General features: G+C 37.0%; 1 protein-coding gene across 2 annotated transcripts in view; it reads left to right on the top strand.

The window, feature by feature from the left end:
• Positions 1 to 22,046, top strand: part of LOC139114692 (ubiquitin carboxyl-terminal hydrolase 44-A-like) — a 38,089-nt gene that overhangs the window by 2,598 nt on the left and 13,445 nt on the right. For both annotated transcript variants that reach the window (XM_070676562.1, XM_070676561.1), the window contains exons 2-6: positions 970 to 1,135; positions 10,894 to 11,012; positions 13,083 to 13,247; positions 13,726 to 14,091; positions 20,867 to 21,008. In XM_070676562.1, the coding sequence (XP_070532663.1) occupies positions 1,004 to 1,135; positions 10,894 to 11,012; positions 13,083 to 13,247; positions 13,726 to 14,091; positions 20,867 to 21,008 (924 nt within the window). In that variant the 5' untranslated portion in view covers positions 970 to 1,003. The remainder of the gene's footprint in view (positions 1 to 969; positions 1,136 to 10,893; positions 11,013 to 13,082; positions 13,248 to 13,725; positions 14,092 to 20,866; positions 21,009 to 22,046) is intronic.

Genomic DNA, 22,046 nt, shown 5'->3' with positions numbered 1-22,046 from the left:
GACAAGAAATTGACCTTTTTAAACAAACAATTCTCTAGTGATTAATAAGCTCAAGACCCCCATAAATTATATATTTTCTGAAAGCCTAGATGTACGTGAATATTTTAATTACCACAGTGTCACCATTGTTTACATAACTATCATATGACAGGTAATTTGCATAACCTTTCAAAAATCGGTTTTCCCTATGTTTTGTTCCAATGCTTTGAGGTAAGTGGCTGAAATTTGTGTGAGTGCAAGCTGTCCTAAGGATCTTTCAAAGCGAGTCTCAGAATTTTTTTAAACCTTAAACAGTTTTTATGCCAGAAAAATTTCCAGAGCGGTGAATTTAACCCTAGTTGATTTCTTTAAAATTATGCTCCGAAAAATTTAAGCAAGATATAAAAAATCTGAGACACACTTTGGAAGAGCATTGTGACAGCTTTCATTCCAGCAAGTTTGAGTCAGATATTTTGAAGTATTGGGACAAAACATAGGCAAAACCGATTTTTGAAAGGTTATGCAAATTACCTGTCATGTGATAGTTATGTAAAGAATGGTGACACTGTGGTTACCAAAATGTTTCCCCATATCTAGGCTTTCAGAAAATGTATAATTTACTTGGGTTCTGAGCTTATTAAGCACCAGAGAATTGTTAGATTAAAAAAGTCAATCTCTTGTCTTGGAACCTTTCGAGTGCATACAATAAAATGATATTCAAACACAAGCTGTCCTTCCACATTTCAAAGTTGTATTATTAATCCTCAATTCATATCAAATCAAAGAGAAAGATATTAACAATGTCAGTATATCAGTACAATGAGGTAATTATCATGTATGTGTGCAGCAGTTTAAATAACCATTATTGCTAATAGTAATCAAATGCAAAACATCCAACTTCTTTTCTGTTTTTGAACTTACTGTTGTTGACATACACATTAAAATATATTATATAGCTCAATGTACTTTCCATTTTCTGTTTGTATTCAGTCAGAAGGAAGGTGTGATCCACTGTGACTATGGAATGAAGGGACTTTGGTATTACAAAATGGATAAGTGCAAGCATGTGAGCAAGCTGCGATTGGCTCAAGACCATTCCATCTTGAACCCACAAAAATGGCTTTGTAGGGTTTGTGGTACAACAGAAAGTGTTTGGGTGAGTAGGATTTGTTTTACCATTTCACCACGATGGTTCGGCCCTAACCCATTGTTATCTTTTGTGATTACAGCACTGTTTACAGGGAATGGGGGTGAACAGGTTAGCAGCAGTGTAGACTAAAGGTTTAGTGTGCATTAATGGCTTTGTAATGCCATATACACTTGAAAAACAATGGTAAGGATCATCTTATCAAAGACCTTTCAGGATGTATATCTTCTCCACTGTAGTTAACGTTGCCATTTTAAATTACTGCTTTTGTAGGAAAAAGATACACTTATTACATGTACTGTGTACATGTAAGTCTGTTTCCATGTGCATAAAAAAAAACATTTATTCTTCTGAAGTCATTCAGGTAACTCAGGCTCGGGGTCACTTCAGGGTGATTGAACTTCCTCAATGCTGACAACCCCTTCACAGGTGTATTGTAGTCTTTCGTCATTACAACTCAGTGTGTTTTCATTACCAGTTCATGCTTCTGGCGGGTAATAGTTTGTATAAAGCACAAGGTTGTACCAAGATTTTCAAAATTGAAACACCCTAAATTTGATGAACATGGCCATGATGTTTGCTTTACATGTTACTGAAGCACCTAAATCCAAGTGATGTCTATGTGTATAGCCCGTTTCTATCAAGTTCCATTATGAACCTGTTATTATTAGTAATTCTTTTTCTATTGAGTCTCTAAATAACCTAATACGTTTATGTGCAGTTTTTTTTCATTTGATGACTTATATTGATGAGTCATACAAACAACGTTTTATTTCCGAGATATGCAACAACCATAAACAGTCACTCTATCACCTATATGTAGAAGCATCTTTATCAATCAAGTCAAAGGTTTCAAAAATCTCCTTGTTATGCTTTGCAAAGAAAATATTCCAATATCATTGTTGTGCCAGATAAGAGTGATTGTATAAATTAAAGTTATATCATATCATTTCAGCTGGACCACTGCCAGTGATTGATGAAACTTGCATACATGCATCATTTGATTATTCCCCAAACACAGATTATTTTCTGACTTAAATTTCTAGCTGTGAATGCCAGATCATGAATTTATACATGCACATTTCAAATGGCTTGCTGCCAAGTGGTACGTATTAGATGAAACGAACACTATTTAATATGTAAATCAAAGTAACTTTTAAATTACCCTTTGATGGAAATTTTGTCATGAAATGAAAATGTTCTGTGCACCATTGTGAAGCTGTTGATTGCTCCATGCAAATTCAACCATACATTAATTGACTAGGAAAAAATTCTTTTTGAAACAGGCATAGATTTTTTGACAGGTATAGATTTTGACAATCATAATACAAGTTTGCAGTACAGTCAGGGATTGTGATTTCCCCGTTTGTGGTAAAGTGTGGTTGCTATAGTGGAGGAACTAAAGCCGGATATTGACCCTTTTCATGTGAGTGCAAGAGCTTGTTCAACCTAACCTGTGAGGGGCCACGCGACCTTTTGGCAAATTGACCAGTGACCCAGAATGACCCCAAGCGGTTGATGATGTAATTCAATCCCTGATTGGTTAGACAAAATATTTAGCAACTATGCTGTTATAGACTAGTTAATAATCTGAGATGATTAAACAGCGCTTCTGTGCAAATATTTCTGTTCTCAGCATAACAAAAACAATATCATTGTGAAAAGTTTGAGACATATTTCATGTAATTGTTTCAGATTCAGGGTTTGAATGTGGACCTGACTGAGGAACAGATTAGTTTGCCGAATAGTGTAAAACACGGATTTTATTATTCTGCTTTCAAAGTAATACCTTGAGAAAAAGGCGATGTAACGGCAATCATGTGCATGAATTGTGGCTTTTTTTGATAAAAACAAGATTGAATCAGACATTCATTGCCTTGTGTGGGCTGTTCATTGATATAAATGATGTATTTCAATATGCCAGGTCATATCAGAAACACCCACTAACCTCTCATTCTTTAATCTTTGCCAATAAAATGAAGTCCTATACTGCAGTACCAAAGAACTTGATGATTGTCACATGTGGGGGTTGATTGTTGATCTATGCACCATACAGCTGTGTGTAATTTAACCACAGCAAGAGTATGTTATTACCAAGAAAGTTCATATTACTTAGCTGACAATACATCAATATTTTATTTATGAAAGTGGGGGTTTCATAAGGTGAAATATTTTGCCACAGTTAAGGTTTGATTGTTTTTGCTACAACAAATTCTGTGCCAATATTCTTATTTTACTTTGACAATCACTTTGACAAACTTCGCTCCGTTGTTGAAGATTGCTATGAAAAATTTGAAAACTTGAGTTATAGCCTTAATAAATATTGAGAGCAATATCAATGAAATGGCAGTGGGCAAAAGTGTGTCAGCTCAACTCCCTAGGTTGTCATTTTTATGCCCAGCGTAGGCTGCACAGTACAATATACTCTTGACTTGACCACCCAAGCTGCCAGTATTTTGTAACTTGAGATCAGTTACTATGTAAGGTCAGGCAGATCCAAACCATTCTCATCAGCTCACAGCATTGGTATTAGCCGAAGTAATGACTTTGCATTCCATCATGCAATGTACTTGCACGGATCAATTAATACTCGTCCCCATGGGGTTGAATCAATGGAACATTGCATTAGTAATGATCCCCCTCAACTTTAATGCATGCAACTGTTACAGCCAAACTTGGTTGCTATAGTCTACCATAACAATTGTACTCAGTCATCTGAACAAACACCATGCATATTTTACAAGTAGCTCAGAGAGCATCAGCTGAAAAACAGTCCAACGAAACCACAATCATCTCACTCATTATTCTGTATAGGTTATCATGTGTACTATTAGTGTTATTCTACTACACCCAACTCCATAAGACCAATATGAACCCTTTTTTCATGAACTCACAATTTTGAAAATTTACCCATACACATGGCACCTTTTCAGATATACCGGTACATATGTACCAACAGAAACCAGAGAGATTCAAAGAATGAATATCATATTGTATAAAATCATATTGTGATGTTTTATGCAAACCTAACAGGGACACATTTCTTGACATTGTTCATCTACTGTTCTACACCTGTCTTGCCCTATTCACAGTTTTCATATTTGACAATCTTTTGTTTTTGGTTAACTTTTTCATGGGAACAATTTTCAAATTTGCTTTCTCATCTAATCTTATGTTGGCTAGAATATGGATATTTGAAGTAATTGTCTTACAATTATATATAGCGTTGCTGATCATAATACAGTATGTTTCATTAAATAAAAATTAATGACAAGTTTTGCAAAATGGCATTACTCAGCTGATATCACATTAACAGGGAACTGGGTCACACTTCCATTAAATATGAGTTAATCAAATCCTGTCTTTTCCGGAGAGATGAATGCTGGAAATAAATAGACCTTTTGACCTTCTGAAAGATAAGAGCGTCTTTCATAATAGAGAACTTATTTTGGAAATTGGTAAATAGAGACAAGATCAACCATGTGGGAATCTACTAGTACATCATACAGATATAAGACATAAAGTACTAGAGCTAGGTCTTAAGTTCAAAAGCCTCTTACCATTTCATGTACTCTACTGCAACTGTACATCATAGAGCATTATATGTAAAGCTCAAAAATGTAATGTGTCATATTTTGACACTGATTTATAAAAACTTGTCAGTGCAAGCTTACCTTTGCTATTTCCATTTGTTATTAAGCTGGAAAGAGAACAGCGTTATATTAGTACCTGCTTTTAGATGCATATCATGGATAAATTATCATGATCAATTATTTAGTGCAACTAAGATACAGTACATCAGAAAAGTACATGATACCTTATGTAGTTCTGTTTGAACATGAGTGTCAAACCCTTTTAGTGTTTGTGTTTAAAGCTCTGAATTGGAACAGCTTTGAAGAAGGATTCAGAGGTGGTTTGTTGTAATGAAAGTAGTGGCTAGTCTGAACTTCACTTTCACATACATGTACACTTTGACCTAAATGCCAAAGGTGACCTTGAATTCAGATGATGTGGTTCTCCTTGTTCTATCATCAATGGCTGAACATCAGAGATTGATGTCCTATGATCTTTGTAATCAGTGATCTCAAAACTACAACTCTACTCATCACACAAAGGAATGATATGAACAGTTGGCTGACACGTACAGCACATTTTGGGACAGTCACGCCCACGATACCATTTAATACCACAAATGCCACTATCAGCCTCGTAAGAAATCACTTCTATGGACAAAATTAGTCAACACATAGGATCACACTGTACAGCTGTACATGTAAAATAGATATCCAGTCGCAAAAGCTACTGCTGTATCTGTAAAGGGCATGAAGGGCTGTTTTTTACCAGCTTTGGCTTCTCACAGGGCGTAGACAGCCTATGAGGGGCATGATTCTCAGGATGGTGTAGACATAATGTGGTGATATTTTGACCACTGTGAAGTGTATAATCTACTCATTGAAAGAAGTGGTAGATAAGTTTCAGTTGGAATGAATTTCTATATTGATAGAGTGGTTTAGTGTATGGTTTGATCAGAGCAAGAGTTCACACATTTGAACAACATTCCGAGCATCTGACCTCAGATCCTTAGGACTGCATGTACATATCCACACATTAAAAAGCTGTCTTAAACCTTCATCCTGTCAGGCAGTATCAATTCTTCATCTGCCAAGTCAGTAAAAACTGTCCTTGAGCCAAAACTATGTATGTATAATATAGAAATAACGGGCGACGCGCTGACCATTAACGTTTATTTATGGGCAAGGGCGAGAGGAAAGCCAAAAATTAACGGGCGAGGCTTGCCGAGCCCGTTAATTTGGCTTTCCTCGAGCCCGCGCCCATAAATAAACGTTAATGGTCAGTGCGGAGTCTGTTATTTCCATTATATTATCAATGAGCCGGAGAAAACCGTCAAAATTTGCGAAAATTTTCGGAGCAAATGACAACTTGGCCACAGAACTGAGCAATACGCGACGCACTGTCACGCGCGCTGTAAAATATTGGCAAATCTGGAAATCTTTTCAGAAAAAAGTATCTCAACTTGGCCCACAAGTGCTCCATTTTATTTGTGATTGACTATGATTTACGTTTGAGCTATACAGTTACGATAATTTGAGTTGAAAATCTTATTATTTATATTCACGGGCATATAAACAGACCATTACTGTATATTTGTGGTCAGTCACGTGGTTCAGCTCGACCAATCAAAATGCAACAGGCAAGGCATGGTAATATAATGTGTTTTCACATGCTTCTCATGATTGGTTATACATGTAGCAGGTTTGATTAAAAATCATTTTTATACAATGTAGAATCTCTGTTTTCAGGAACCTTCAAATGTTGCAGTCTTTGTCAAAATGCAACAAACGGAGCATGGTATGCCTCATTTGTTAGTCCCCACGGACACCGTCTAGGGGGACTTATAGGTTTGGTCATGTCCGTGCGTGCGTCCGTGCGTCTGTGTGTGCGTCCGTCCGTCGGTTCACGCAGATATCTCAGACATGCCCTGGTCAATTTCTTTCAAACTTTGCACAAGGATAGTACCCTACCCCATACAGATGCACGTCGATTTGTTTCACAATGCTATCAAATTTGGCCGTGTCAGAGGACTTTTTAGTTTACACCTCCATAGACTCCCATGTATAAATCACTTCTCCATAGACTCCCATGTATGAGGCCAAGAAAAATAAAAATTTAGTTTCTCATTGTATTCATATTGCAAAAAGGATGCAGTGACACATTTTTTAGCTCCCATAGCCATATGTATATATGGCAATGGAAGCTATTCTTATAGGCTAGGGAAATGTCTGTATGTCTGTATGTCTGTATGTCTGTGTGTCTGTATGTCTGTATGTCTGTATGTCTGTCCGTCTGTCCGTCAACATCAAAAACTCCAAAACCGCTGTACATTTCATCTTGATGTTTGGTGTGTACATGGATGATGGGCTGTAGATGAGATTTTGTTCAAATGAAGTTGTCATTGCCAAAAATATGCAAATTAAGTGAAAAAATGTAAAAACAGTCAAAATTGAAAAAACTCAATAACCACTGAGCAGATTACATGAAAAATTAGCATGTAAGTACTTTGGGCTGACATGAAATGATTGTGCACATCTTGGGTCAGTATCTTGGACTTGCTATTTTTCATGAATTTTTGTAATTTTCTCTCCATTTTTGGTCAAAAAATCTCCTGCTCTGAAACCACAAGTCCGATTGATTTGAAACTTGGTATGGAAGTGAATAGGAGTGACCTTTCCCAAATTTGGGCAAATCGTGGTGAAATTTGCATATTTTTAGTTTACAGGTCCATAGACTCCCATGTATAAGGCAGATCTCCATAGACTCCCATGTATAAGGCCACGAAAAATAAAAATTTAGTTTCTCATCGTATTCATATTGCAAAAAGGATGCAGTGACACAATTTTTAGTCCCCATGAATGAAGTCCAGTGAGCTTATAGATTGGGTCATGTCCGTCTGTTCGTCCATCCGTGAGTCCATCCGTTCACGCATATATCTCGTTAATTATGCACATATCTAATTTTGAGCGAGCCAATAGAGCTAGAGGTCTGATTTTTGGTATATAGGGATAACTTAGCAATACAATTTTTTTGACAAAATGTCACGTGACCTCGGTGACCTTTGACCTCAAATATACATATTTGTCCATTACTCAGTAACCACAAGTGCTACAGCCTTCATGTATGGTATGATGGGACACCTTATGACGCCACATATTGTACCTCATTAATTATGCGCATATCTAATTTTGAGCGAGCCAATAGAGCTAGAGGTCTGATTTTTGGTATATAGGGATAACTTAGCAAAACAATTTTTTTGACAAAATGTCACGTGACCTTGGTGACCTTTGACCTAAAATATACATATTTTTCCATAACTCTGTAACCAGAAGTGCTACACCCTTCATATTTGGTATGATTGGACACCTTATGACGCCACATATTGTACCTCAATAATTATGCGCATATCTCATTCTGAGAGAGCCAATAGAGCTGGATGTCTGATTTTTGGTATATAGGGATAAGTATAGGAGAGAAATTTTTTGACCAAATGTCATGTGACCTCGATGACCTTTTACCTAAAATATATGTTTATGTCAATAAATAAGTAACCACAAGTGCCATGTCCTTTGTATCTAGTAGGATGGGAGACCTTATGACAACACACGCTTTACCTCATTAATTATGTACACATCTAATTCTGGGCAAGAGAATAGAGCTAGAGATCTGATTTTTTGGCATATAGGGATTAATTAGCAATAATTTTTTTTTCAAAATGTCATGTGACCTCGATGACCTTTGACCTTGATTATACATATATATGCATATTTCAGTAACCACAAGTTCTATACCCTCCAATTTTGATAGGATATTAGACCTAAAGATGTCACATCTTGTACCTCATTTATAATGCGCATATGTATTTCTTGGCTGGCCAATACTGCTAGAGGTCTGATCTTTTTTCCCGATTTAGAACCATAACTTAGACATGCCTCATGTGTTTCAAATTGGGAACAACGACATAGAGGTATGTGCCCATAGATCCCAACATATACACTCCAGTGATACTTCTTAATGACCACATTTTCCTGCCCCATCAAGACTAATACTCCTATTACAAGTGGGGACTATGTCATTGTAAATGACTTGTTGAGTTAATGGTTGTATCACAGTATTCGATATATCTAATTCTGTATTTTTTCCATTTTATATTCTGAATAATTACATTAAACATATTTCACTGTCTCCAGTACATTTCATTTAAGTATTTTCACTTCATGCACTTTATCCCTTTCACACATGTTCAAATATCTGACCAGAGAACAAACACTAAATAGTCCAGGATGGGAGCTACAGTGTCATTGACGCTATTTTTAGATCCAACGGATGAAGTCCAGGGGGCTTATAGATTGGGTCATGTCCGTCCGTTCCTCCATCCGTTCGTCCATCAGTTCACGCTGATATCTCAGATATTTTGACATGTCACGTGACCTTGGTGACCTTTGACCTCAAATATACATGTTTGTCCATAACTCAGTATATATGGTATGATGGGACACCTTATGAAGCCACATATTGTACCTCATTAAGTATGTGCATATCTAATTATGAGCGAGCAAATAGAGCTAGAGGTCTAATTTTTGGTAAATAGGGATAACTTAGCAATACAATTTTTTTGACAAAATGTTCCGTGACCTTGGTGACCTTTGACCTCAAATATACATATTTGTCCATTACTCAGTAGCCACAAGTGCTACACCCTCCATGTAGGGTATGATGGGACACCTTATGAAGCCACATATTGTACCTCATTAATTATGCACATATCTAATTTTGAGCAGGCCAATACAGCTAGAGGTCTGATTTTTGGTATATAGGGATAACTTAGCAATACAGGTTTTTTTGACAAAATGTAGCGTGACCTTGGTGACCTTTGACCTGAAATATACATATTTGTCCATAACTCAGTAACCACATACACCCTTCATATTTGGTATGTTGGGAGACCTTATGACGCCACATACTGTACCTCATTAATTATGTGCATATCTAATTCTGAGCAAGCCAATAGAGCTGGATGTCTGATTTTTGGTATATAGGGATAACTATAGGATAGAAGTTTTTTGACAAAATGTCACGTGACCTCAATGACCTTTTACCATAAAATATACGTTTATGTCAATAAATAAGTAACCACAAGTGCTATGTCCTTTATATTTAGTAGGATTGGAGACCTTATGACAACACATGCTTTACCTCATTAATTATGCACATATCTAATTCTGGGCAAGCGAATAGAGCTAGAGGTCTGATTTTTGGCATATAGGGATTAATTAGCAATACAGTTTGTTTGTTTTTCAAAATGTCACGTGACCTCGATGACCTTTGACCTTGATTATACATATATATGCATAACTCAGTAACCACAAGTTCTATACCTTCCAATATGATAGGATATTAAACCTTAAGATGTCACATCTTGTACCTCATTTATTATGCGCATATGTATTTCATGGCTGGCCAATACAGCTAGAGGTCTGATCTTTTTTCCCGATTTAGAACCATAACTTAGACATGCCTCATGTGTTTCAAATTGGGAACAAGGACATAGACCTATTGCCCACAGATCTCAACATATACACTCCAGTGATACTTCTTAATGACCACATTTCCCTGCCCCATCAAGACTAATACTCCTATTACAAGTGGGGACTATGTCATTGTCAAGGACTTGTTTTCACAAATTTTACCTGATGGGGACAAATAAACTTGGCAAGATAGTGTCAATTCCTCAATAGTACTTTTGTCTACTCATGCACTGGTACATTTGCAGCAAGAGTTCATGGTTGAGCCGAAGTCAAGATCGGCCATTTATAATACGCTTGGACTGTTGAGTTACATGTGCCTGCAAGGTATCAAGTAGAAGGAGGGCTACCACAGATGTGTCCACTCATTAAGCTGTCACATTATTCACATTTTCTATGGCTAACGTGCTTTGTATCTGGAGGAATTCCAATTACCATAAACCTTTGAGACTTTTATGTACTTCTTTTGAGGTTAGCGAATAAGAGTTTACATGTATAGTCCAGGGTAGACACATAGTATTTAACCTGACTAATTTAAAATATCACATTGGGACAGAAATGTAAAGTACAAATTTGTGTCAGCAGTGATGTGTCAGAGTATCAGCTAGCATTTACATTACCCAGCATTCTTAAATTATAGATGGAACTTCTACTTTCTGTGTTTTTCAGGCATGTTTAAGCTGTTCCTATGTTGCCTGTGGTAGGTACTTAGAAGAACACGCCTTGAAACACTTTGAAGAAACCAAACATCCAGTTGCATTGGAAGTGAATGAGAAATATGTCTTCTGGTAAGCAATCACATGTACTTTGATACGCATTCATTGCCGAAGAAAAAGTAAACTACACTGAAAGTATGTCACCATTTCCTCCTTACAAAAATACATGTAGCTTGAATTTGGAACTTTTTTGCAATTTGAAATTTTGACCAACAGTAAGCAAGAGAAGTATCCTAGTTTACTAAGTGTCGTTTCAGTCATTGATATGTAAGGTTTTACTTTTAAATAAATTTTCAGAAAATCCTACACTTACTTGATTACTGAAATGTGCCTATGAGCAGATTACTGAAATGTGCCTGTACATATGAGCAGGACTACTGTATGCCAAAAGGTAACTTGGAATAATTCAGGACAATCAGAAATATTGGGGACCTAACATTTTCTCTTTGAGCAGGGGCATATGCTGTACCAGTGAAGTATGGTAAATTCTTCTGTGGAGTGGCTGTACATAAAATGTTGATCTTGTTACCAATTAGTTACCAATTAAAGTCATTCCCCAGACAGCAAACTCTTTAGAATTTTGCTACAGTTTTCATGTCCATGAATGTTAAATTTATCAAAAGCAAAATGAAAAGTGATTCATTACTTAAGACATGATGATTCACCCACACATAATTAGTTCCAGAGACCAGCTCTGGAACTGTTAGTTTTTGCTCACTTTCCTTCTTTCTTTCTTTCTTTCTTTCTTTCTTGCTTTCTTTCTTTCTTTCTTTCTCTATTTCCGGTATTACTATCATAGAACATGCTATACACAAATTTTACCTTAATTACCCAGAATGCATAGCGACACGCTTATGACGTCATCGCTCAACTCAGACGGGTTTTACGGGCATTTCTTGTGTGTTTATTTATTTATTTTTTATTCTGCATTGCTCGACTATCATATTGCGTTCAGCTATTAATAATTCTAGCTTTTTTTCGCTTTGTTTTTTGTTGCTTTTTGATTTTATTTTTCTCTAAATACTCGCCGTACGTGGCTATACTGTTTCGCTCGAATAGAGAGAGAAAATTAAGCTTTCCCTAAATTTACAAGCGCGGCTGGGTACATCGTGTACCTAGGCGAGGTGGGTGTGCTCGAAAACGAAGGTCAATGCAAAATTTGGATTCAAAATCGGCTGTTTTGGCGGAGAAACTGCCCGCCGTATTTCTGAGGAGCCACCAGCGGTTTTCCCCGGTTTTTCCTATATCAGTCTGCGAGGCCGTTAACACACAGGCCGGTAACACACAGCCGTCACCGCACCGGCGCCGGCATGCGTTGGCTGCACGTTAAAGCAGCTCAACTTTCCAAGATCAAACGGTCAGTATCTCGTGAAAACAGCGACATTGCAATGAAAATTGTTTTAGTCTGTGCTTTTAATCAAATGAAAATGCATGTGGCCTCGGTTTTCAATTTCAACGGCCTAGGTCCGATGTTTCCTCTCGTCTGATCATCGTCGTAAACCACGCACCTCTTTACGGCAACAACTCAGCGCTACCCGTCAAGCGATTGACTTTTGCGTAGATCAGCGGAGCGAAAATTATTGCTCTGGCTCGCGAGAATGTCGTCTGATGTACATTTCCGTGCGTTGTCGCCCCCGTATGTATCTGTTTCGTTTTTACCGTACATGTAGGCATTTGTAATCTGTGGACTGCCTTGCTTTTAGTTGTATATCATTGTGTTTACTGCTAGCAGCCCTATATAGGTACGTGCTTGAATATTAAAAGCACTCTTTCATTCTGCACCTATCTTTGTCACACCGTTCTCTTGTTTCTTCCGCTGCTCTGGTCTCTGGAACTGTGCTTTTGCTTGCAAATGCTTTCTAGTTTCTGTTTAATTTACACAAGCAATTTTATTATTGAAAAGTTCATTTTGATAAAATTGACATACATTATTGTACTTGTGTCTGTCTGTGTAGTCTTTTTGAAGTATGATATTGTATGAATCAGCATTGAAAAATGTTGAGAGAAACACTCATATTACAACTGTAAGAAAGTAAAAGCAAATGGTAGTAAGACAGTGAGAAAGAAAGTGAGAACATTTCTTTTATGGATGTGTTCAAAGAAATGTCAAGCCTGTTCATTTTGTACTCCTTGATGTTCCAGTTACGTATGTGATGACTATGTACTGAATGACAACAGTGCTGGCGACATCAAATTGTTGCGTACCACTCTCAGTGCCATAGCAACACAGAATTTTGATGAAAGAACCACAAGAAGTGGCCGCGTCTTGAGACCTGTGTCTTCCTATCCAGACACTACAGAGAGCAAGTGAGTTACATTTTTACAAACAGAATAAATTAATGTTCTTTCCTAACAATTATGAATCAGAATGAACCCGCTCCAAAAGTTCAAGCAAGTTGAGTGGACGTGACTTGCATAGCAGTTGCTGCTGTACATTGTTGAAAGAAATTCTGTAATCATTCGTCTTTGAAGCTTTTTCTCCTTAATCTTTCCATTTTATTCTACTGGACTGCCCTTCTGCTAATTTTAGTCAGATAAAAATGAAACTACAACAGGACATAAATATGTTTGTGCCCTACAGGCCCAAAGTGAAATACCCAAATTGCTTGCACAACTTCAGTCCCTATAATGCGATTGAAATAAAATTATCTCGTATCAAATTTTGATGAAATGGGCAATACAAAGTCAGAAGTGATTTCTTTCCAGAGCAGAGAAAGATGTAAAATACACGCATGTTACACTCCTTTTTTCTGAGCAAATAGTATTTATTTTTTGTTTAATGTAGAGCAACACAAAGACAACTATGGATGGAAGATAAAGCCTATACTGCCATCTACCACAGACGACATGTCCTCATGAAGAATGTATTTACTGCCTGGAGAGCACTGACCAAAAGTGGCCAAAAGAGATTAGAGCAGGAGACACCTGTAAAGAGAGTAACCATTGTTGCTGACAGGGAAATCATAGACAATAGAAAAGCCAGTCAAAGCGGTATACTTACAAACAATAAGAAACGGAGGAGCACCAGTACACTCGACGAACTTTCTGCTGTGGCTGATAAACGCAAATGGACTTCTATCACGCCGGGTGTTACTGGTCTGCGAAACCTGGGCAACACTTGTTATATGAACGCTATTTTACAAGTCCTTGGGTAAGTGATTTTATTGATGGTCTGTTGTATAATTCCAATATTGTGACTGGTACAATGCGTTGCAAACATTTTTATTCAAGTCACTGTGATGTTTGTTTAGATGTGTATTTGTATGGTTTCATTTTTGTAACTTCTGTGTGTAAGCATGCTTTACAATTCACATTGTTTAATGACTCAGGGGAAATAAACAGAAACCCATTTCTGTGACCTTTGTATGGGAAATTCAATACTGCTTTCTGAATGCATTCCTTTGCCACTGTTACCTGTAAAGGGAAATGTATCTGAATTGTGAATGGGTAAAGACACCACCTAAATGAGTACAGTTAGCTTGAATCTCTGAATCTTTTGAGATTACTGAAAACTAGAGTTGTTATGTTTGCCAGAATACTGTACATAGATGTTCTAAGCTGTTGCATATAAAAATAACATGGAATATAGGATAGAGCAACTGACGAGTTTGTTGAAATGAAACAACAAAGGGTTTCATCTGAGAGGTTTTGCCATTATATAGCATGTCTTGGTTTCAGTAAATAAAAACCTATCATTTACCAAGAGAAATAGAAATATTTATGCCCAGGGCTGTCAATTATAGCCGGTCACCGGCGGCAAATCGCCGTCTGACACAGGTCTTGCCGCCGCCTGTTTTCCCTACTCAAGGCCTGCAGTAACATGATCTTTACACACGTTATGAATTCTTGCCTGTCCAAATTCTACCGTTGGCTGCGCTGTGCTACAGAGGCGCAGCCCCTAAGGCTCGTTGGTAGCCGATTTCTGATTGGTTTCAATCGGTACTGTCAAAAAGCTTTACGTGTTCTGATTGGTTTTCGAACGTACACGATCGATATGGCTACGAAAGTCGACAGCCACGTTGGATTTATGGGTCCAAAAAAGACCCCGAGAGGCTTACACTAGCTCTGGATATAAAAGTAATGTCAATATTTGTAAATCATTTTATTTTCCTGAGGAATTTCAGTGATCGGGGTTTCAATCCATCAATGGTATAGCATGCAATGTGATTTCCCGCCGCGTCTGAGCAAAATGCCATAGCATTACGTGTATTTAGCAACTGGAATTTTTGATTTGTTTTCCCGTTTGCTGGCAGATCGTGAACACTCTTTACAATCAGTAAGAATCGTTTACTCAGCGCAAAAAAAACTTTGTGGGGATTGACACAATTTTTAGTGAGTTTTGACTACCACTGAATTTGTTTGCACCAAACTGCCGTTCTATGAAATGTATTCATACGGTAGTACATGCTGTGTACTGTGGTTGTTTCGAAGGCCCGAGTATTGAAGTTTGATAAATATTTTCGACATCCGAAATCTTTCCTCAAAAGCAAATATCGGTATTCCGATCCTTCAAAATCATTTACCAAGACCAACATTTTTAATGTTTAGGGCAATCACAAAATTTAGCTAGGCTTGACTATATACTTTCGCGGTATCTTGCATGTACGTGAGGCGGTAAACCATGTTTTGAATATGGATATAAACATGCATGTAGTGAGCTTACCCACTTGGCCGGCGTGAGTTTCGACAAAACTCTGACTACTGTGAGGGATATCAGAATAGATACTATGATAGTCATCAGGAGAAAATATTTGATCGTTAACTTTCACGCGCAAGGATTACTACCTAAATAAATCAACATATTCTCATCTTGTCGATTGAGAGGCCGACGAACAACGAAGCCACGCAATTTCATTAGCGGATGTAAACTTTAGTATTGTAATTGTTTGTATGACGTAGCGTCTACTCAAATTGTCTCTGGTAATGGTCTCGTATTTACCCCATTACATTTGTAAATTTTCACACTGGAAATTCATAGCCGGTAACTCTGAGGAGAGGTCTTGAAACAGACAAAATAAAATTACAGTATCAACCAGACGTAGATCGGAATTTTTTGTCGTGACGTTATGACATCAGTTTTGCAGTGGGGACAAGATTTTTTTAAATTCTAATACGATTAGCTGTTTTTGAATGGAAACATTATTGAATTACTTTCTGCAGATGTTTTTCTTAAGAAATAGTTTCTGCAGGTGTAGTTTCTAAAGCTAAATCTGAAGAAATAGTTTTTGCAGATGTAGTTTCTGAAGCTACTGTTTCATCAGCCTGAGAATCACACAATATTGGGGTATTGTCAGCTGGTACTGCCATACAAGCCTTGGGCTTAATAGATGAGTACTCCAGTGATTCTGATTATGGTTCAGATTATGATCTTTATTAAGCATGGCAGGTTGTAATTCAACAGAATTTGTATGCAAATAATAATAACCTGGTGTATCAATAAACATATAAACTCTGTAATACTTCTGTTTGTCTTTCATAATTTTATTTCACAAGATTCAATTTCGTGTTGCTTTTTATACTTCAGTTAAAATAAACTTGACAGTAAATTGTCCTCAAAAGTGCCACCACAGGCCACCAATTGAAGATGAATAATTAGAAAAGCTTCAGCTTCAGGAGGGGGGACACCCCCCTCCTGGCCCCTCCCGCGTGCGCTTGCGCGCACGCCTTGCTCCGCTTCGCTCCGCACAAGGCTGTACCCTCCTGTTCTTTCACTTGTACCCTTCTATTCAGAAAAACATTGACAGCCCTGTTATGCTATTTTGAAATTGTGTTTACGGTGCAGAATGTGTTGTAAGCTGATGCAAACCACTGTGCATTGCATTCCTCAGACTTGAAAATTGCTGAGTGAAGTGTAATAGTCTCACTATAGCAGTTTTCCACTGTTAAAAGGAATATACCATCTGCTGTGCTTATGAAATTTGCTCCATCACTTTGTGCATCTATCATGCTGATTATTAGCCATTGTGACGTAAACTGACTCCATGGGTAGACGCTGTAATAGGATAGATAAAAAGTATTGGCCCAGAGTGGGGAGACCTCCCAGGGAAACATTTGAATTTACTCCCACAGTATGACATCAAATTATGCAGGATTTACCTGCAAATTGGATCAAGTCAATGAAGTAAAGCAAGGTCAGTCTGCGGATAGCAATTTACAGAGCATGTGATGGGTTCATAGTCAGGTTTAACATAAGTAGCCAGTCAGTGCGATCTTCAGTAACCTTACATGCCAAAATGCAAAAGATGTGTATCATAAAACTTGCCATTGGGTTGGTACAGAAAATTAAATTGCTTTGTTACAATCATTTCAGTTCTGTACATCATACATGTAGTCACATTCCTAAAATGCAGAATTTTATTTTCAGTTTCATCATTGGCTCTTTGCCAAAAATGTATGATAATTTTAGAACAAAAACAATGTGAAGATAGAAAAAAATCACGGTCTGTTTCTGACATTACTTCCTATACCACTTTGCTTTTTATGAAAAGTCATGGTAACATAAATATTCAAAAGAACAATAGACCCATTGATGGTACAAGCATTGAAGGCAGACACACAGGAGACATATACTTTATCTGTTTTGACCATACCTAATAATCAGATGCAATCAATTCTTAGATTAGATGACATGTAAACTGGGAATCATAAATCCTCTGTGGCTTGCTCTTACCACCATATGCCATCCGTTGTATTAGCAATATCCCAGTGGAGATCATTGTATAAGCCCTGAAACCATTGAAAATGTTTGCTTTCAGCTCTTCTTACCATCAACCTACTCGTATACTCAACAACTTTAAATCTCAACTATTTGTATTTGGTGATGAGGCAGGATAGACTCTGGTACAATCAGGGGAAAACTTTACTCTTGTTGTGTTGAACAAACACTCTATCGGATCATTGCTACTTGATCCATGGCATCTTTTCAGGTAGCTGTGTGTTAAACTATTTGTTATTCTGTACTCATTGCCTAAACAAGCCCTAAAAGGAATTTCCATGGGCAGATGGTTTGAGCTTTTAAAAAATCAACTGTAGATCATCAGTCAAGCATTTTGCTGAATGCATAAATCAGCATGTTTCTTTATGGCTATGGAAACTGCCCTACTGTCCTATGATCTTTGTTGAATGGAGACTGAAGTAAATATTACAAAGGTTTTCCCATGTTCAATATGCTTCATCTAGGTCTCAAATCATTTACATATGGCCCTTAACCTTTGTAGCAAATTTTTGCTATTATTATAGTCTGATGCACATGTAATCTCATTGGGAACTTTTTGCAATATACAGAGTTTATGAACCATTAGATCTGAATTATTCGTACCAGCTCTTTTACCAGTTGCTTCTAAAACCAGGACATCATTACTTATCCTGGCCACGTTTTGTTTGTTTCTATGACTTTCATATAAATTCAACAAACCAGTGACAAAATGTTTGCAGTGAATTTAATCCTTGTGTATGGAAATAAAGATGCAAGACGTACATCATGATTTGTTGAAATAATGTTAACGATACTTGTTTGTGTCCCTATTCAAAGATGCAATGTGGTTTACCTGTAATTATAATGGATATTTGAAAGTGGAACCAATTGATGTTGGTTCAGGTCATAGTGCTATCCATTCTTATCATTGAATTCTAGCACAAATGGTGGTTGAAATCATTTATTAGGCCTAGATGTTTGTGTTGTGGGAGTTCTTGAGATATCTTCAAGTGCTTTGTATTTATTTACAATATTGCGCAGTAATAATCTCAACATACAGTAGGAATTGCAAACTTTACTGTCCTCCACACGCTAGCAGTAATCTCTCATAAATACTTTTTTATCTATGCCCTCTTTGCTGTATACCGTTTTATCAGGGCCTAGGGAGCATTGTTCATTACTTTGTAAATATTATGCAAGACAATTTTGTAATTGAGGCTGTATGCAAATGATTTTGTCAGAATTAAAGTGGATTGTCAAGAAATATCTCAGTGAGAAAACTTTTTGCAAATGAAACACGTCCTGTGCTGTCTGCAAACATGACTATAAATAGTGCAACAAAGAAGTATGAACAGTAATGATAGTACATTGACATCATATTACAAAAGAAGGCTCTCAAGGCAAAATTACGTGTGTGTATGAATGCACCACTGTAGTAGTAAGAGACCTCATTTTACCTATAGTATAACTGTTACAGTTCTAGTGACATGTCCTTGGGAAAGGAGCAGATAAAACAAGTTGTGGATACTCTCTGTTGGATACAGACTCAATGAACTACTTTAGTACAAAAATTCCTCCTGTCCTCCAGCCACAACAACAAATTTGCTGGTGAATTTTACATGTGAAGTATTAAGTTGTCTCACTGTTATCTGGTTTTTACTTTAGTACGGTATTTCATTCAGACAGTCTTGTGTAACAAATATTGGTGAGCAGCCCTTTACTTAAGCGAGATGTTCAATGTGTTTTATCCTTCTGACAACACTGTTGAATATTCTTTATTTAGTGCATATTTGTGAGTATGAAAAAATACTCTTTTCCTTTATTCTGCTATCACAAAGACAAAGAGAAAATTCATTCAGTACTTCAATAACCAGATTGGAAGTTCAACTTATCAATATGCTAATTAATTCATCAATAATCAAAGTTTTAAAGCTATTGTTGTCAGGCATAGTGGTATCATATGTTACTTATTATCAATATACCCATGCCCATATTGCTACATCCTAGTGACATTCACCGTAAAATATCAGCCGTGATATTTCACGGTAAACGTTGAGATATGCACGATGAACGTCATCAGTTTTTGAGTTTTCCCGAACTACATTTGCAGTTTGTTGGTAAACAACGTAAACAACAAAACGGCTGCCACTCTTCGCCTGCGAAGCGATGTCGCTGACGTAAAGACTTGAAGGGCTTCGAGGAACACGTGTATTTCTAGTTGCAAAATACGGAAATATCACACAGAGTCTTGAAATATTTTCCCATGGTATTTTGTTGGTCAAGTTCTAGCAAACATTCTGCCGTTCGCACAGCGCCGGCACTGTGCACGGTCTCCACTGATCAGGTAGTGAGCGCGTGGCATGACAGCTATGTCACGCGCGCACGCGACGACTGTTGACATGGCAACTCTACGGGTAAACTAACAAAATGGCGAGCTCCATGCCGTACGACGATCGAAATCAGGATAGATTTAAAGCTGAGCAGTTTTTGATCAGTTACAGTTGCAATAGCATATTGCACCTTAAAATGTTCCTTCTGTAGGACGATTTTTGTATCCCTGTGTCTTTCTTCTTGGGTTTCATTGAGATATGGACGACTTGCAGCAATGTCGCGTGCGTGTGATGTTGACATCTTCGTCGTATACTTTATGAATGAAGCCTGTTCACTTAAACATTCTGATATTTATGCGCAAGGCATAATAAAGTAAAGCCTCAAAATTTAAGGTTTTTTGCTCTACTAGTAAAAATTCCCTAAAATTATGGGCATGGGTATATGATAAATCGGTTATTACCCAATATCGCCTATTCCTTGTGTCGTATCAGGATTCATGTCATTTGTGCTGCGTCAGACACTCGATTTCGTCTCGTGTCTGACGCAGCACAAATGACACTCATGCTGATACGACACAGGAACAGGTGATATTGGGTAATAACTTCTAATTGTATTCTGTAATTATTTCATTTTAAAGAAATAGTACTCAGAAAATCTATATATAGTCTCTGTAAAGTGAAGCAACTGTATAGTGTTAGAGTACTTGTACATACAACATTAATATTCATGACACATTGACTGCGTGACTGTGCATTACATGTGATCTTTATTCTGTAACTAATCCACTGAATTTTGCAGATGTCTAAATTTCTCAGGTGACTATCACAATTAAACATTGATGAATCTTATTAGATCTTTATTCATGCCATGGTTTATTAATTCTTCATCTCTGTTTATTTAGCCATCTAGATAAGTTCCGTGACTATTTTCTCAACCTGGATATGCCGGCCATAGAGGAGAGTCCCCTCAAGGGTGGTAACGGAAGAAGTAATAATGGAAAACGGAAACTTGTATCCAGACAAACAACAGTTGAATGCTATAAGGTATTCACTCTGTTTCTTATTGCAATGGGCACTGTTGTGTTGGTTTCCAGATGCCATTTACTTAAGATCTGGACCAAAATTCAGCATCATTGAAATGAAAGTCACTTAAGGTGGAGCTGCATGTTACCAACACAGTTTTTTTCAAAGCAATATTTCTCGTCAAAGATGACAAGGAAACCCGCTTATACTACCAGTGTATATTTTCAAAAAGCAGAGAATTTAAAGTTTAGTATGGTAGCAATAGTTTACTCGAAGAATGAAGGAGGTATATATTTGGGCTAGAAAACCTCAATTTTGGTATTAATGATAAAAATTGATATAAGTCAAAAACTCTGTACTTTTTTCTAAAATTTAAAATTTGACTTGAAACAAGAGTATATGTAGGAAAAAAGCGATTATTTTATTTTACATTATCTGTCTTCATTCCAAAATGGCATGGGTTGAAAGATTGACGTTCAAAAAAGTGATTAAAATCATAATAAGCAAAATTAAAAGGCCTCTTATTAAAAATGTAAGAACTTTATTGCCAAATAAAATAGTTGTTTTGTTATAAAGCATTTAAATAACATCATGTGAAAATTTCAGAAAATTTGACCCAGCCAGAATGGAGTTTAATTCATTGGAAATCTTGAAATTGGGAGAAAAGAGAAGCCAGGAAATTGGATGATTTGCATAAATTTGCATAATTTTACACCTCATTTTCACCCAACTTATGACTACTTAACAAGCTGAAAGGTGAACCCAACCAATATTTTAATCTTTGGTTTACAAATCAGATAAAATTTAATGAATATTTGCCAAAAAAATGATTTTGGGCAAAATATGCTGTGTTGGGTGCAGCGCCCCCTTAAGATGGTATGAGACTGTGTGGCATTGGCCAGGAAATTAATGGTGTATTTCCAGGTTATTCACTCACCCTTGTGTATAATCTCTACTGTTAAACTGCACTATTGAGTATAAAGAAGACTTGTTTGCAACATGTCATATGAAATAAATTCTACGCACTGAAATAAACACAGGATCCATGTCAAGAGGTCA

This window comes from Ptychodera flava, chromosome 16 (genome assembly GCF_041260155.1).
Source record: "Ptychodera flava strain L36383 chromosome 16, AS_Pfla_20210202, whole genome shotgun sequence".
NCBI lineage: Eukaryota > Metazoa > Hemichordata > Enteropneusta > Ptychoderidae > Ptychodera > Ptychodera flava.
Note: the sequence above shows the minus strand (reverse complement) of the source record. Positions and strands in the feature narration are given on the sequence as shown.